General features: G+C 37.5%; 1 protein-coding gene across 1 annotated transcript; it reads left to right on the top strand.

The window, feature by feature from the left end:
• Nucleotides 1–2,826: 2,826 nt before the first annotated feature.
• On the top strand, nucleotides 2,827–3,357 carry LOC138885599 (uncharacterized). The gene has a single exon (XM_070166562.1). The coding sequence runs from the start codon at nucleotides 2,827–2,829 to the stop codon at nucleotides 3,355–3,357; it is 531 nt and encodes a 176-aa protein (XP_070022663.1).
• Nucleotides 3,358–12,387: the final 9,030 nt, after the last annotated feature.

Below are 12,387 nucleotides of genomic sequence, written 5' to 3'. Positions count from 1 at the left end.
AACTGACACGCTGGTTATTGTAATCCGAAATATGAAGCATGAATACGAAAAAATGAAGAGTTGAAATTTTGAATTATATTTAATTATATTCTGAATTTTATTTGTATGTATAAATTATGTAGTTTGCAAAAAATCAGAATCATGTAGATATTTAATACATATAGTGGAACATTCGACGATAGCTTAACAAATGAACTATCTACATCTATTGCCTAAAAATAAATAAATGGTGTAGTAATTCCGTTGAATAAAAAATCAAACGAATAGGCCATTTAGTTAAATAATATTGGTTAATTTCAGCATATAAATGGTCTAGGATTAAAATTAGAATTGCTATGTTTTTTTTTAATTTGACAAACTGAGAACATGCCTAGTATAATGTAACTAAGTAATAACATGTAAATAAATTAAGATATTTCTCCTTTATTTTGTAGAGACAAATTTCAATAAAAAATGTAGGCATTTTAGGACTGTCCTTTTAAAAATAAAATGAGATGAGCCTCGCCCAATAAAATGTACTAATTGCGGGGCCCTCAATAAATATTTAATTGAGTATTTAGAATTCGGGATGGACTGTTTAGTGAATTCCACAGTCTTACCCATAAATAATAATATGCTAATCGCTTTAGGCACGATTTAATAATAATACATTCTTAAACATGGGTGCGCATTTATGCGACCCAAATCCAAATCCTAAAACATTGAATAAAAATACGTTCCGGATCGCGGGTGCATTTTATGTGACGCAATCCAAAGACATGTTTTTAAACGATGTTCACATTCTTGTAAAAATAATAATAACAATTATGAAAGCGGTAAAAAGATAAAATTTGCACATAAGTTCATATTTGTATAAAATCAGATAATCAAGCCGAATATAACAGTTGAGCGACCGTGCTAGAACCACGGAACTCAGGAATGCCTAACACCTTCTCCCGGGTTAACAGAATTCCTTATCCGGATTTCTGGTACGCAAACTGTAATATGGAGTCATTCTTTTCCTCGATTCGGGATTAAAATTGGTGACTTGGGACACCCTAAATCTCCCAAGTGGCGACTCTGAAATAAATAAATAAATCCCGTTTTGATTGTCCTTTAATTGGAAAAAACTCCTACGCCCTTCGCGGGGTCGGAAAAAGGAGGTGCGACAATATACACATAACTAAAATCATAATAAACAAATAATCATAAATGAAGAATACTAATAAAAAAATCAAATGATACCGTAAAAAATACATATACTAATTAAATTTCTGGAAAATTTAGTTAATAAGTAGAACTCATAATTTCCTAATGAAAAATATAAAAATATAAAGAAACTATTAGGATATTATACATAAGATAATATATTATATATAAAACACATTTTATTAATTATTAAAAATATTAGTACACTTTTGATGGGTTTTAAATGTCTTTGCCTTATGTTTTGATGATCTAATAAACTTACTATCAAGAACCAGATAGGGAACTTAACACACTTAGTACACATTTCTAATGAACAGATTCCAACCAGGACTCTAGTTAATGTGAACTGCTACAAGTGTAGAAAATAGAGAAACAAGACAAGGACCTAATCCCTTGAGTTTTCCTGACAACAGTACGAAAGTCAACTGTGCACAGCTGGAAAATGACTGCCATAGAAACATTGCACACAATGCAACAGTTTTGTAGTCACTTGTCCTTTGACCAACCAAGTGCTTACATCATTCAAGTGATGTCATCAAATGTGTATTAACAAGAGCATTATAACAAAATATCATTTGAACACTTGAGAATTCACTTCAAGCATTCAAGCCTTCTGCAACAGTGAACTTAATTCTCAAGAACCTGAAGAACAAAGTTAAACGCTACTACGGACCAGTTCCTAAATCTAGTATTTTGTTGTCCTTAGTTGAGTTGTAACTTTGTAATTGTTCTTATTGTAATTCCTAAATTTCTTAGCTAGAAGTGTTACTTAGGAACCCCTTTGTAAAACCATAAATCCTTTGTGTTTGTGTTGTGACTAGAGTTAGTCATGAGTTGAAGTATTTGTAATAGGTGTATTGCAAAATGGCTTGTAATAGGTTTACGAGTTAGTGAGGGATTAATAGTTTAATTCCTAGATTGTATAGGTTTTAATCTAAAATTTTCTCATAGTGAAGTCGAAATCCTACCAGTGTAGGTCATGGTTTTTTATCCCCTTGAGAAGGGATTTTTCCATGTAAAACTCCATGTCTTATTTACTTACTGTTTTATTAGTATTCCCAGTAGAAACTCATAGAGGACCTGGTACTCTATAGTTTGGTGGACTCATATAAACTATCAATTGGTATTAGAGCAGGTTCCTCCTATCAGGCTAACACCTAGGAAGGATCCGTATGGCTAGTCCACCAAATTTTGAAGAAGGTCAATCTACGTACATACCACCCAGGTTCAATGGGCAATATTATGGGTGATGGAAGACAAGAATGCATGATTTTATTATGGCTGAAGATTCTGAGTTGTGGGATGTCATATGTGATGGTCCTTACATCCCAACAAAGGTAGTTGGAGACCTTCCATTGACAATGCTAAAAACCAGAAAAGAATACACTGACGCAGACAGAAAAATTGTGGATTCGTGCCAAGAAAATTTTTGTGTGTGGAATAGGACATAATGAATACAATAGAATCTCTGCTTGTGAAACCGCCAAGGAGATATGGGAAGCTCTACAAACAGCACATGAGGAACCACTCAAGTAAAGTAATCTAAGATTGATATGCTCACCACCGAGTATGAACTCTTTAGGATGAAGGACGATGAATCTATTCAAGATATGCACATAAGATTCACCTCTATCATAAATGAGTTACACTCACTTGGTGATCATTCCTAGGAACAAGCTAGTGAGGAAAATTCTCAGTATCCTGCCTAAATTTTGGAAAAGCAAGGTGAATGCTATTACTGAAGCAAAGGACCTGCGGGAGCTGACCATAGACAAGTTGGTTGGAAATCTGAAGACCTACGAGATGAAAAGGAAAATAGACAGTGAAAGAAGAGAACCAAAGAAAGAAAAGAACCTGGTACTCAAAGTTGAAAGCAATGACTCGAGTGAGGAGGACAGTGACATGTCTTACTTAACCAAAAGGTTTCATAAGATGGTCAGAAGAAATGGAGAAATACTGAAAAGGGGCAACTCCAGCAAACTAAAGAACTATGATCTCTACCACAAATGTGGAAAGCCACGTCACTTCATCAAAGATTGTCCTCTCCTGAAGCAAGAACATTCCAAGTACAACCCTGAGAAAGCAGCCAAAAGGAACCCGGTTCATGACAAGCACTTCAAACGGAAGAGATCTACTGACAATGTGGTGAAACAAGCTCTTGCAGCATGAGGAGACTCCTCTAGTGAGTTTGAAGATGAAACTGATGCAGGTGATTGCTCCATGATGGCAGTTGAAAGTGAGGAAAATGAATATGATTCAATATTTGCTTTGATGGCCCAATCAGATGATGATGAAGACTATGACAACAATAAGGTAAATTTCAAGGATGTTCAGAGAAACCTGAAATTCTACTCTCCTAAGAAAATCGTGTCTTTAGCTAGTGTACTGATTGATGCCTGTCATAGTCTTGTGGAGGATAAGGATGCTTTGACCTTAGAGCTAGGAGAAGCTGAATAAAATAGAGATGATCTGGTGGTGTGCATAGTTGATTTGAAGGAAACCATTTGTGAGTTGGAGAAAGAAAAATTTGTTTTAACCGAAAAATTGCTAACATAGAACATGAAAGAGATGACTTAGTGGTGGTAGTTGTTGACCATAAGGAAACTATTGAGAACTTCAGTAAAGAAAAAGAGGCCTTAGTGAAGAGAGTGACTGAGATTGAGGAAGAAAGAGATGATCTCTTGGTAGTGATTGCAGGCCTGAGGGAAATAATAGAGGGACTAGGGACTGAGTCTAAACCTGGAAATTCTGGAAAAGGAAAAGAGGTAGCTAGTGAGGCACACATTAGGCTTGAAAACGAGTTGAAGGCTGTGAGAACTAGCATGTGTATTAAAACTGAGAAAAACAAACATCTCCAAACTGAACTGGAAAGAGTAAAAAATAATCTTGAAAAGTCCCTAAAGTGGACCTGGTCCTCAGAAGCTATCACTGCCATGTATGTTAATAATGGTGGAAACATGCAGGGAATAGGGTTCCAAAGGGAGAAAACCCCTTACAACCCCCATAGCAAGTATGTTACTGTACCGGATAACTGGATGTGTATCCACTGTGGGAACAATGGGCATTTCAAGGAAAATTGCAAAGCCAGGGTCCAGTCTATTCAGAAAAATAAAGTATTTGCTGAAAATGTAACTACTAAAAAGGGACCAGGTGCCACCCACAAAAAACGCATATTACCTGCATGGACTAAGAGATCTCTTATTCATCCTCTTGCCTACTACAAGGGACCCAAACTTGTTTGGGTTCCTAAAACTAACTCTTGATTTTCTTGTGCAGGGAACAGTGAAAGGAAGCAGTCAACAATGGTTTATGGATAGTGGATGTTCAAAGCATATGACTGGGAACATCATGGACCTCCTTTCACTAAAAGCCCTGCAAGGAGGGAGTGTATCCTTTGGTAATGGGAAGAAGAGGTACATTCTTGGAGCTGGAAAAGTCGAGAAATCACTCACTCACTCTATTAAGAATGTGTACTATGTCAATGGTCTTAAGTACAGTCTCTTGAGTGTCACTCAGATCTGTGATAAAGGAAACAAGATGGAGTTCTTGTCCAAGATATGTACAGTTACTAATCTGGTAACTGGTGAAGTGGTACTTGTGGCCAAGAGATACAAGAACATCTATGTTGCTGATTTCGAGTCTATACAAAGTGGTGATCTGAATTGTCTGAAAGTTGTTGATAATGATGCTGAACTCTGGCACAGAAGATTAGGGCACACAAGCTTCTCTCTTCTGAATAAACTAATTCATAAGGACCTGGTCCGTGGTCTTCTCATGTCAAAGTTCAAAGTACAGAAAGTGTGTGATGCCTGTGCTAGAGGAAAGCATGTGAAGTCCTCTTTTAAGTCTAAAAAGGATGTCATCACCTCAAAGCCACTCGATTTTCTGCATATGGATTTATGTGGCCCTATGAGAGTGCAAAGCAGGTGAGGAAAAAGATACATTTTTATGATGGTGGATGACTACTCCAGATTCACATTGACTCTGTTTCTTAGAACAAAAGATGAAACCTTTGAGGTATTTGTGGCTTTTGTGAAGAAATCCAGGTGAAGATGGAGTCTAGAGTCGCATGTATTAGATCAGATCATGGAACAGAATTTGACAATGTCAAATTTGATGAGTCCTGCAATGAAAATGACTTTACTCACAACTTCCAAGCTCCAAGAATTCCCCAGCAAAATGGAGTTGTGGAAAGGAAGAATAGAACTCTTGAAGAAATGACAAGAACAATGCTGATCGACAGTGGGATTACAAAGAACTTCTGGGCTGAAGCTGTCAACACTGCCTGCTATTTGGTGAACAGGTGCATGATCAGATCTCTCATGAACAAAACCCCCTATGAGTTGCTGAATGGAAAGAAAGCCAAGCTGACTCACCTAAAAATATTTGGGTGCAAATGCTATGTTCTCAACAATGGAAAGGATCAGCTTGGTAAATTTGATGCTACGAGTGATGAAGGAATCTTTCTAGGGTATTCTTCTCAAAGAAAAGCTTACAAAATATACAACAAATAGACTTAATGTGTTTAGGAAAGTGTTCGTGCTATCTTCTATGAGTCCTATCCCTCCTGTGAGAAAAGTGCCAAGGATGATCAATACGGAGATCCCTTACTAGTTCCTGGTGAAGTCATTGACATGACAAATGGGACGGCAGATATGATGAGTTAAGTGGAGATAATGCTGCCTCTTCCTCAAGGGAACCATGTACCTCAACTACAACCACTAAAGCTGAAGAAAGAGTGGTTGATGCAGTGTAGGGTACTCTACAAGTACCCGAGAGAAGAACACAAGAGAACCAGTCAGATATACCCAGCTCCTCTCTAAATGAACCTCAAATTCCCAACCGGAAACACAAAAGCTCCCATCCTCTTGACAACATAATTACCCCTCTAGATTCTGGAGTGCAAACCAGATCAAAAGCCAGAAATTCACTTGCTTTCTCAGCCTTTCTTTCCCAAATAGAACCCAAAAATATCAAGGAAGCCTTAAAAGATGCAGGCTGGATTACAACCATGCAAGATGAGCTGCATCAGTTTGAAAGGAACAATGTATGACACCTGGTACCTAGACCCTCAGATCGAACCGTTATAGGAACCAGGTGGGTATTCAGGAATAATGTTGATGAACATGGAAACACTACAAGGAACGAGGCCAAGCTAGTAGTTAAAGGTTACAATAAGAAGGAAGGGATTGATTATGATGAGACGTTTGCTTCGATTGCTTGAATGGAAGCTATTAGAATCCTAATCGCATTTGCATCTCATATGGAATTCATTCTGTTCCAAATGGATGTCAAAAGTGCATGGACTTCTTAAGGAAGAAGTCTATGTAAAGCAATCTCCAGGGTTTGAATGTCATGAACACCCTGAATATGTGTTCAAACTGGACAAAACATTGTATGGGCTGAAGCAGGCTCTTCGAGCTTGGTATGAAAGGTTGTCAAAGTTCCACTTAGAAAATGGTTTTACAAGAAGGAAAATTGACAACACCTTGTTCCTGAAGAAATGAGGAATGAACCTGCTCATTGTTCAGGTCTATGTTGATGATATCATTTTTGGGGCAACAACTGATTCTCTGTGTGAAGAATTTGAAAAAACTCATGGGAAGTGAGTTTGAAATGAGCATGATGGGGGAGATGAATTTCTTCTTAGGTCTTCAAGTGAAGCAGTCCATGAAGGGTACATTCATTTGTCAGCAGAAATACATCAAGGAGCTTTTGAAGAGGTTTGATATGGAAGCATCAAAAGTAATATACACTCCCATTGCTACGGCTACTCGACTGGACATGGACGAAACTGGATCTCCTGTGAATCAAACAATGTATAGAGGCATTATTGGGTCTCCTCTCTATCTCACTGCCAGCAGACCCGATTTTATCTTCAGTGTGGGGGCTATGTGCAAGGTTTCAATCAAATCCCAAGGAATCTCATCTGAAGACTGCGAAAAGAATTTTGAGATATCTTAAAGGAACACATGACCTAGTTCTGTATTACCCCTCAGGTGATAGTTTCAATCTCATTAGGTATGCTGATACTGACTATGCAGGTTATCTCGTGGACAGAAAAAGTACTTTTGGAATGGCTCACTTTCTAGGATCATGTCTCATCTCTTGGGGCACAAGGAAGTAGAAATCAGTGGCTCTTTCAATAGCTAAAGCAAAATATGTATCTGCAGCCTCTTGTTGTGCTCAGATCCTATGGATTAAGCAGCAACTAGAGGACTTTGGGGTATTTACTGATTGTGTGCCTCTTCTATGTGATAACACCAGTGCACTCAACATGGCCAAGAATCCAGTTTAACATAAAAGAACCAAGCACATTGATGTGAGACATCATTTTCTGAGGGACAATATGGAGAAAAGGCTGATCTGTATGAAGTTCTACTGTACAAAGGACCAAATTACAGATATTTTCACCAAAGCATTGAGTAGGGAACATTTTGAAAGAAACATGGTGAAGCTGGGGTTATTGAAGCCTAGTTGAGAACCTGATTCTGTATTAGTTGGCTATGAAAATCACCTTTAGGTAAAATTAGTTAAAGTGTTTTCTGACCAAGTCTAACTCACTTCAATATCGTTGCAGGTAAACACACATGATGATTATAGAAGCTGTAGATGCATTGCATAGGTGATAAAAGAGGATTGAAATTTTCAATGACAGGTCAAGAACCTGGTTCTTGTACCAAAGGTTAGTAGTTCTGTGTATTTTTTAATACATGTCTTGAAAAGGTACAAATATCAACTGCCATGTCATCCACCTTTCAGACTCTGCTGTCATGTCTTTTCACTTCAAATCGTTCCATCTCCCTCTAAAACGTTGCAACTCTCCAAGCACAACCGCCGTTTCAGAACTGGTTCCTATCTCTCTCTTCATAATTATCCTCTCTCATTAAAAACCCTCTCCTTTCTTCATAGACCATAGTCCTCCATTAGAACTTCTCTAAAGAATTTTCTCTCTATCTCTTCAATGGCTGACTCAAACTTTGAAATTCCTACCTCAATCGTCACTAACACTGAAAAACCCATTGAGTCCTCCATCCCCGATGAGTCTTCTATCACTATCCCTATCCTCATCACTGAAATCACCCCTAGCTGAGATTTTTCGTCACCCTCCTGTTCTAAGGGGACTATCTCAGAAACCCCTAAAGTCGTTGATCCTCCTTCTTTATCTTCTAAGATTCCTATTGATCAAGGGAAAAGGGAAGAACAGGGTAAAAGTCCTAAAGTCACAAAGGTTTCTGCCATTGTTGCTTCAGATTCTGTGGTGGCCATGGAGCCTATTGAGGATGAAAATTTAGCGACCATCTTTGTGGTATCTGCTGATAGAGTCTTACATAATATAATTTCTGGTGCACCTATGTCTCAAAAGAACGAGACACAGGGATTGGTGGGAGAAATATCCATGGTGGTTGTTGAAGGCTCTGTACTAGCAGAAACTATTGGCCCTCTCGTGAGGAACCTGACCCCTCTCCGGAGGAAACAGGTCAGGGTTCTCACTCCCAGGCTAGTTCTGCTCCTGCATCTCCTCCTCCATTTGCTATTGAGCCCTTGGACATTCTAGTCCCTGAGATGAGGTCTAGTGATGAGGAGGATCAAGACAACATTCCTTTTGATGCATTCATAGTCAAGCAAAGGGTAGTGTCCACTCCCGAGTCTTCTACTAAGCGACCTACTATTAGGTTGCAAGCAAAGGTAGCTTATGACTCTGCCCTTGAAAAGAGCAGAAAGAGCAGTAAGAAGAAAAGGAGAAGACTGGTGAAACACAATGAAATAGTGTGTGGTAAGGATGTCCTTGTGGTGGAAGTTGCGGAGGAAACAACTGAGGAACCTAGTTGCTTAGTGAGAAGGTCCCAGAAGAAGAAGCAATCTGCTTCAGTGGAGAATGTTACAACCCCCAGTTCTAAAGTGAAAGATGTTGTGAGTGAACCCTCAGTTTCTGATGAGGATGTGTTGGTCAAGTTTAAGGGAAAAGCAAAATCAAGTGGTGTGAAGTTTGGCAAGAGAAGGCTAGAACTTGTTAAGGAACCTGTTTCTGCGCAAAGGTTGAGAAGTGAAAGCAGTTCTGCTTTAGAACGATTAAGGCACCAAAAAGTTCTGTTGGGTCGCACTTTTGACCCATCAATTTCTGATATGGCTGGTACGATACAAGTCCTTGCAATGGTTGAGTTTCAATGGTGGGGGCATCTGTTCCAAATAGATGCACCCAAAGTGTATGATGATGAGTTCAAAGCATTTATACAAGCCTATTTCCTGTTGATATTGACCATATTTGTGCCTTGGTGAATGAGGTGGACATTGTGTTTGATGTGAGTCTGCTTGGAGATATTCTTAAATTCCCTACGGTTGGTGTGTCTAGTGTGAAAGATGCGTGTGGGTCTAACTTCCGGAATGCTGTAGTAAAGGATAATGCGAACCAAAAGGGGGACCAAGTTCACAAGAAGGCATTACTCCCTATTTATCAGTTGCTCTTCGAGTTGGTGAACAAAGTTCTGTTACCCCGAGCTGAGAGGAGGTCCATGACTTCCAAATCTAACTTGTTTCTAATGGAGCAACTGGATGGCTTTAACCCTATGAACTTGCCTGCTATCATGATCGAACATATGCAGAAAGTAGCAACCTTCAAGGATGGCAATCATGGTGTTCCATATGGGTTTCTGCTTACGCAAGTGTTTAAGTTTTTCAAGGTGCCACTGGAGCAAGGTAAGGTAGGAACCAAAAAGCAGACCTTCTCTCAAACAACTTTGGAAGAATGTGAGTGCATCGAGAAGAATGAGGGGTTAGGCATTACATCAACAATCTCACAGCTCATTAATGCTCAAAATAGCACAACTGAGGAGATTTGAAGGTTGAAGGCTAGGAATGCTATCCTGGAAATTCAGTAGGCCCAAGGGGCCCCGAAGTCAAATGAGGAATTTGTCCGTTTGACAAAAGAAAATGCTAATATCAGGGCATAAGTGGAGAACCTGAAAGCAGAACTCCTCAATGAGCAAAAGTCGGTCAATGCCTGAATAGACCTATTTCTCCAAACTCTTGCTGGAGCTTCCAAGCCCTCTGCTCCTAGTGCACCTAAGCAACCCTTTCAGTGACCAGTTTTTGGATTGTCTATTTTTGTTTTTATGACTTGGCAAATGTTTTTGTTTCTTTTGTTTTGATGTGCTTGGGATGTATCAGTACTGCTCCTATTTTCAACAGTCCAATTATGCCTTTGCTTTTTAAGCAAAGGCATATGTTATATATATATAAACTATCCTCTTTTGTTATCTCAATGCTTGTATTCTCTATTTCTCTTCTCTATCATGTTGCGTGCACATATGTGGCATAAGTTAGCTAGGCTAAACTTCTTTATGTTGTTTGTCTGCTTGTGTATTTTTAATGATGCCAAAATGGGGAAGTATAATTGAAACATGGATCTGATTAAGGGGGAAACATAAAGTCAGGGGGAACTTGTGAAGTTCCTGTTATTTCATTTGGTTATTTTTGCTCTAAATACATGTTATCAATGTCTAAGTTTGTCATCATCAAAATAGGGGAAATTGATGAGTTTTCAATGTCTTTGCCTTATATTTTGATGATCTAACAAACTTATTGTCAAGAACTAGATAGGGAACCTGACATACTTGGTACACATTGCTAATGAACGGATTCCAGCCAGGACTCCAGCTAATGTTGAACTGCTGCAAGTGTAGAAAATAGAGAAATAAGACAAGGACCTGATCCCTTGTGTTTCCCTGACAGCAGTACGCAAGTCAACTGTGCACAGCTGAAAAGTGACTGCCACAAAAATAGTGCACACAGTGCAGCAATTTTGCAGTCACTTGTCCTTTGACCAACCAAGTGCTTATATCATTCAAGTGATGTCATCAAAGGTGTATTAACAAGAGCATTATAACAAACACATCATTTGAACACTTATTCACTTCAAGCATTCAAGCCTTCTGCGACAGTGAACTTAATTCTGAAGAGCCTGAAGAACAAAGTTAAAAGCTACTACGGACCAGTTCCTAAATCCAGTATTTTGTTGTCCTTTGTTGAGTTGTAACTTTGTAATTGTTCTTATTATAATTCCTAAATTGCTTAGTTAGAAGCGTTACTTAGGAACTCCTTTGTAAAACCATAAACCTTTTGTGTTTGTGTCGTGACTAGTCATGAGTTGAAGTCTTTGTACTAGGTGTATTGCAAAATGGCTTGTAATAGGTGTATTACGAGTTAGTGAGGAATTAAGAGTTTGATTCCTAGATTGCATAGGTTGTAATCTAAAAGTTGCTCATAGTGAAGTTGAAATCCTACCAGTGTAGGTCGTAGTTTTTTATCCCTTGAGCAGAGATTTTTCCACGTAAAACTCCCTGTCTTATTTACTTACTGTTTTATTAGTATTCCCAGTGGAAACTCATAGAGGACCTGGTACTCTATGGTTTGATGGACTCATATAAACTATCAGTTTTTTATAATAATAATAAAAGGCTTATCTTTTTATACTTTTGATGAATTCAAAATTATAATTTAGTTAAAAAATGATATTATTTAAATTTTCAGTAAATATAAAATGAGATAACTAATCAAATATTATAGTAGAAATGAATGTACGAAAAGAGGTGGATAAACATAATTTTATAATATTTATATTTTGAATTAATTACTAAATAAAATATAAATAAATAATACTCAAAAAAATTATTAATAAATTTAGACAATTGAAGAATTATAAATAGTATAACATAAGTATAAAAATATATATTTTTAGAATAAAAAAATATATACATATGTTCTAATAGAAGAGAAGTAATATCAAAATATTAAACCAATTGACAAATTAATAAAAAATCACATTAATAAATGTATAGTACTAAGTACTTGCTAATTGAATAAAGAATAAAAAAGGAATTTGATTACTATCATGCTTTGTATCCTTTGATAAGTGTATCAAAATATATTAGATCATAATTTTATAATATTAATATTACTTTAAATTATTTGTGCATCGCGCACTAGTTAAGAAGAAAAAAAGAATTGACCAAAAAAAAGAAAAAAGAAGAAAAAAAGAAGGAAAAAAAAGCGAAGAGCATTCTAGAAGAACTTCCATTTCTAGAATTGCACACCTATTCTAAACCAACACAATCGCAACTTCCAGCGTTGTATTCGAACAATTTCTGCGATTATCCAAGCGATTTTCACAGTTCCAAACGCACCACAAAACTTCTAAAA

The sequence above is a fragment of the Nicotiana sylvestris genome, chromosome 2 (assembly GCF_000393655.2).
Source record: "Nicotiana sylvestris chromosome 2, ASM39365v2, whole genome shotgun sequence".
NCBI classification, from domain to species: domain Eukaryota; kingdom Viridiplantae; phylum Streptophyta; class Magnoliopsida; order Solanales; family Solanaceae; genus Nicotiana; species Nicotiana sylvestris.
Note: the sequence above shows the minus strand (reverse complement) of the source record. Positions and strands in the feature narration are given on the sequence as shown.

Coding starts and splice junctions, on each gene's coding strand:
- LOC138885599 (XM_070166562.1), top strand. CDS start 2,827: ATGAGTTACACTCACTTGGTGATCATTCCTAGGAACAAGCTAGTGAGG.